Source organism: Ochotona princeps, chromosome 27, assembly GCF_030435755.1.
Source record: "Ochotona princeps isolate mOchPri1 chromosome 27, mOchPri1.hap1, whole genome shotgun sequence".
Classification (NCBI taxonomy): Eukaryota; Metazoa; Chordata; class Mammalia; order Lagomorpha; family Ochotonidae; genus Ochotona; species Ochotona princeps.
Window position 1 is genome coordinate 8,356,783 of NC_080858.1, and position 5,236 is coordinate 8,362,018.

Consider the following 5,236-nt stretch of genomic DNA (forward strand, 5'->3'; position numbering starts at 1 on the left):
AAAAAAAAAAAGCAGTACCCAGGCTAAGCTGTGAGCATAGAGCACCGTAGCATAGAGGAAGTCTTGGTTTTTTTAATGTAAAAACCTGCACTGTTTATTATAAAAAGTTGTAGATGAAAGTATTAAGAATATGCTGCTGCCAGCGCTTGCCTTGTGGTACCCGGCTTTAAAGCACTGCTTGGCCAGTCTGCAGCATTTCAGATTCCCTTTCTTAGGTAGGAAACCCTAGGAGAGACCTAAATGGATTCAGGTATGGGCACAGAGGGTTTTTCCGGTCCTCATCAGGAGGCGTGGTGTTCTGCTGATGGAGTCCATGGGGGCCTTTGTCTCCCTGCGTGGCCTGAGCTCACGTGGAGGAAGGCAGTTCTTAAGGCACAGCACCGACCTGTGAATCAGGTCTGTAGACTGGAGGGCATGAAACGTGCTTACGATCCATCCTTGCACTGACTAATTTTGCTTTCTATTTGGACAGTTACTTGATACACAAATTGACAGCATTTTCACAACCAGCACTCTTATTTACCTGCTTTGTAAGACTCTCAGGAGGCAGCGCGAGGCTGCAGACGGAGCCCAGTCATCCTGAGTTTCTGCTGTCAGTCCAGCATATTGCCAGAGAAGGTGCTTGGCAGCACTTAAGGTGCAGAAGTTTCCATTCTGAGGCCCTTGTGTAAAACATTGATATTGTTCTTAATCACCAGGAGGCGTGTCCCATCCCAGGGGACTTGTGCTTTAACTTCCAGCCACTTGGAAACAGAAGCTACCCTCCTAGTGAATGGACCGGCTGCTTGAAGAAGGACTTGGAAACAGCATGTTGAGTTGCTGGCTCTACTGTGCACACACATCAATAGGACTGAGAGTCAAATCCAGTTTTGTGCACAGAACACATCAGTGCTAGCTGACTTTCCTCAAAGCTACTTCACCACCAACAGACACTCTTCAAGGCATCAGAAAGGTATTACTTGTGTAAACGCTTCCGGTTATAAATGCTCCTGTTTTTGTTTAAATGGGTGTTTCTAACCTGAACTATTAATAATAAAACCCTCCTTATAATGCTTGGCTTCCAGAAGCAAGAGTCTCTGGGCCTCTTCTCTTAGGAGGATCATTTCTCTTAACACTGACAGTGCCGCCTAAGTACAGCCAGAACTCATTAAATAGACTTCTGAGCATAATTATAATTAACAATTAGCTAGAAATTAGGTTTAATGATTTGTTGTAGATGATAGAATAGAAGCATAATGTAATTATTTTTAAACCTTCTACATCATTAGGAAGAGAAGCACCACCATATTTCAATTATTGAGACACACACACAGTCCTGCCAAGTGTTTAGCAAGTGATCTACTTACAGAGCCCGACCACGGAGGCTGGAAAGGCCCACGCCCTGGCCCAGGTGTTTATAATTACTTGGTCTTTTTTTTTAATGTCTCTTCCTTCTCTGTTGGGGTTTTTAAGCTGCAAGGGTACTTCAAAAATGGCAGGGCAAGATTATTTTGCCACAAACAGAAAATTTTGACATCCGTGACTATTTTTTTTTCCAAGCATTACATTTTTTATGTCCTTTTCGAAAATTCCCGTGCATGGGTGGATCTTAAAATTCTTGGCAGCAAAATAAACTTTCAATTCCATTTTGCAGGAACTTTTTGAAGTTCCCTTCTATTTAATGCGTTAATAACCTCACCCCCTTCCCTCCCCAGGGAGAATGAAGAGATTACTCCACGCCGTGCCCTCCTCTGAGACACAGTGGGCACGATGGCAGAGCATGGCAAGGACGCGGGGCAGTCTCTACAAATACCGTGTCACACAGTATTATCCAGAAGATGAAAGCTAAAAAATAATTGCAGACCATCGGGACAGAGGTATGTCTTTTTCGCCCCCAGATTGGTCTTCTTTTAGCTTTTCGTATTCCCAGACCAAGTTGAACCCTGTGTCCCCATACAGATGTTTAAAAACGTAATAGAAACATGAAGAAATGCTCTTTTCTGTCCTCCCCCAAATATAAAAATATCCACTGGGAACAGCAAATACTGTTGAAAGTTTTGTCTTTTTTCTTTAAAATGTTTTGTTTTGCTTTCAACCTCAGCTAGCCAGCCTATGCTTTCTCTCCCAGTGCCGTGTGAGACTACTAGACCTTCTGATGGCCTTCGGATGCCGCCAGGGGACACATCCTGACGCCTACATAGAACACCTGGTACCTGTGTTTCCACATCACAAAACAGGCCACCAAGCACACAAGACCACAGGCCAAGTTGAGGACCATCTGGATGATTAAGAACATCTGGAACGTGCCGGTGATGCTGCTACAGTCAGTCACGTTCCGGTAGACGAAGGTCCTGCTCAGCGGCTCCGAGGAGGGCAGCTTGCACTGGCAGGAGTCCAGGACGTCCTCGCAGGTCAGGTGCGCGAACTGTGAGTAGTGGTGGGCGGCGAAGGCCACGGCCAACACACAGACCATCAGCCCCAGGGCACTCAGCACAAAGTATAGCAGCTGCAAGAGAAGCAGGAGAATGCTCTCCCAGTTAGCGAGAACAGGGATGCTGAGCCACCAAGCCAATCCATGCGCGTCAGTCCCCTTTTCCCTCCTTCCATCCCCAAGATGCAGCTCGATTCCTGAGCAGGGAGACACCGGGATGCTGACTGCCACTGGTAACTGTGCAAGTCTGGCTCGGGAGCAGTGAGCCCCGTTTAGTGTAAGTTTCACATCATGACAGTCAAAAGTTGCTTTCTGGGCTGGACATTGTAGCTCTGCTCCCAATCCCGTGGCCTCCTCGTGGCACCCTAGGAGGTAGCAGAGGATGGCTCAAGCACTAGGGGCCCAGCCATCCAAAGGGGGACCTGGACTGACACACCCTGGCTTTGGCCTCACCTCGCCCTAGCTAATGTGAACATATGGGGGGGGGTGACCATTGCATGGAAACTCAGTTATTCCTTCTCTCTTTTGCCCCTCAAGTACATTTTAAAGAGTTATTGTAGTTAATCTTTGCAGGGAGCGATTCTGGTAGATCAAGAAGCTCAGACAAGATTATACTGTGTTCCCACTTCCAATTATATATAACTGAAACATATAAGAAACTATGAAATATGTGAAAGCTCTCCAAATGAATGGTTTTCACACAGTGATCATTTCAAGTCTTCAACATGAAAGTTTAACTCTCTCTTCCTGCAGTGGGGGAGGCAGGAGCTGGTGCCTTAGGCATTGTCGGCTCCTGGAGGGACTGCCAGTCACATGTTCCCAGTCTGTGCGTGTGAGCTCACTGGGTCAGAGTGGAGTCCGTCAAGGCCATCGGTATCTTACTGCACCTTAATATATTTTACCAAGAAGTAGAGGGAGTCTTTCCATCTTTTCACAATGCTACCCTGAAAACACACACACACTTCTTCACTTTGAGATAATTAGGACTGTCAGATAAAACCTGTGCATTTCCATCTGTGAAGCAGTTTGATACAATCAGGGAATATCCCAGGAACAAAGAGCAGATCATGCCTAACACGTTTACACTTGTGGAACCAGAGAATCAGATATATAGATGTTTTATCTATCTTATTTAAAGGAAAGAGAGAGCTAGAAAGCACTGGTCCAACTCACTGCATGCCCACAACAGCCAGCCTTTGGTGGGGCAGCCTAAATCTGGGTGTCCCACATGGCTGGCAGGGACAAAAGTACTTGAGCCATCCTCGCCTGCTGCCTCCCAGGGTGGGCATTACTGGAAAGGTGGAAGGACACTTGGTACATTACCCTAAGCACTTTGCTGTGGGTTTTACAAATGGTGGCTTGCCACAGTATCATAAAACTTTAAGAGACAGGTTGATGTATGTTATTCAGAGCAGCGATTGATGTTGTCCCCCAAATATTTACTGATTATATTTTATTCAAAAAAGTGTTTAGGCTAATCATTGAAGGTATAGTTTGCAGGGCTAGTGAGAGATTACTTCAAATATTTTTGGATGTTCTGGAATAATGCTCATTGATGATTTACTTTAAATGTTTGACACCAGGAGCCAAACTGTGCTGGCCATGCTGTGTGCCTGCAACCCTCTGTCTGCCTGTCTCTGTCTCCCTCTGTGACCATGCTGTGTGCTAACCATCTTGCTCTCTGCATCTTGCTGGCTGTGCTGTGTGCTTATACCTCTCTCCCTCTCCCTCTCTGGCCATGCTGCGTGCCAATCTATTTTTCTCTCTCACTTGCCCCCCGCCCCGTTTCTCTCCATGCTCTGTACCCATCGATCTCCCAGTTTTGCTGGGCATGTTCTGTGCCTTAATCCATCTCTCTGTCTCTCTCCCCCTCCCTCTCTGGCCATGCTGTGTGCCAATCTCCCAGTTTTGCTGGGCATGTTCTGTGCCTTAACCCATCTCTGTCTCTCTCCCCCTCCCTCTCCCTCTGTGACCGTGCTGTGTGCCAATCTCATCTCTCTCTCTCCATACTCCGTACTCTGCCCCTCTTGCTGGCCAAGCTGTCTGGCTGTACTCATCTCTTTGCTTTCAATGTTCCATATTAGTTTTTGTCTCCGTTCTAAATGGAGACCAGTGTGGGAAACCTGGATTGGTTCCTGGCTCTTGGTTGTACATTCCTGGCCATTACAAACATTGGGAGAAACATCAGGTAGGAGATCACTATATCTCTTCTCTCTCTCTGAGTGTGTGTGTGAGAAACAAACTTAACTTTTTAAGTAATGACAGTACAAACAGGATATTCAGAAATACTGTAATAGATAACAGTAATTCTCCGGGAAACAGCTAAAGAAGGGCAGATGTTGCATAACCACAGCTCAAGTTCAGTGGAGATTCCCCCATTGCAAGTGTATACCAAACATAGAGTCCAGCATCTTATTGTCCAGTCAAGGTCAACGGTTAAAGCTGTTTTTTTTTAAGATTTATTTTTATTGCAAAGTCAAATGTACAGAGAAAAGGAGGGACAGAGAAAATCTTCCATCTTTTGATTTAGTCCCCATGCAGCTGCAACGGCCAGAGCTGAGCCGATCTGTAACTAGTAGCCCCAGATTTTTTTTGTTTTGTTCCAGGTCTCCCACGTGGGTGCAGTGTCCCAAGGCTTTTGGCCGTCCTTGACTGGATGGAAAGAGGGCCACCAGGATTAGAACCGGCGACCATAGATTGTGACCAGTGCAATCAAGTTTCTTTCTTTCTTTCTCTCTCTCTTTCTTTCTCTCTCTCTCTTTCTTTCTCTCTCTCTCTTTCTTTCTCTCTCTCTCTTTCTTTCTCTCTCTCTCTTTCTTTCTCTCA

At 46.0% G+C, this 5,236-nt stretch overlaps 1 protein-coding gene across 2 annotated transcripts in view; it reads right to left on the reverse strand.

The window, feature by feature from the left end:
* Positions 1 to 1,830: 1,830 nt before the first annotated feature.
* The window catches only part of SSPN (sarcospan), a 109,729-nt gene continuing 106,323 nt past the window's right edge, over positions 1,831 to 5,236 (reverse strand). For both annotated transcript variants that reach the window (XM_058655843.1, XM_004592629.3), the window contains exon 3: positions 1,831 to 2,485. In XM_058655843.1, the coding sequence (XP_058511826.1) occupies positions 2,123 to 2,485 (363 nt within the window). In that variant the 3' untranslated portion in view covers positions 1,831 to 2,122. The remainder of the gene's footprint in view (positions 2,486 to 5,236) is intronic.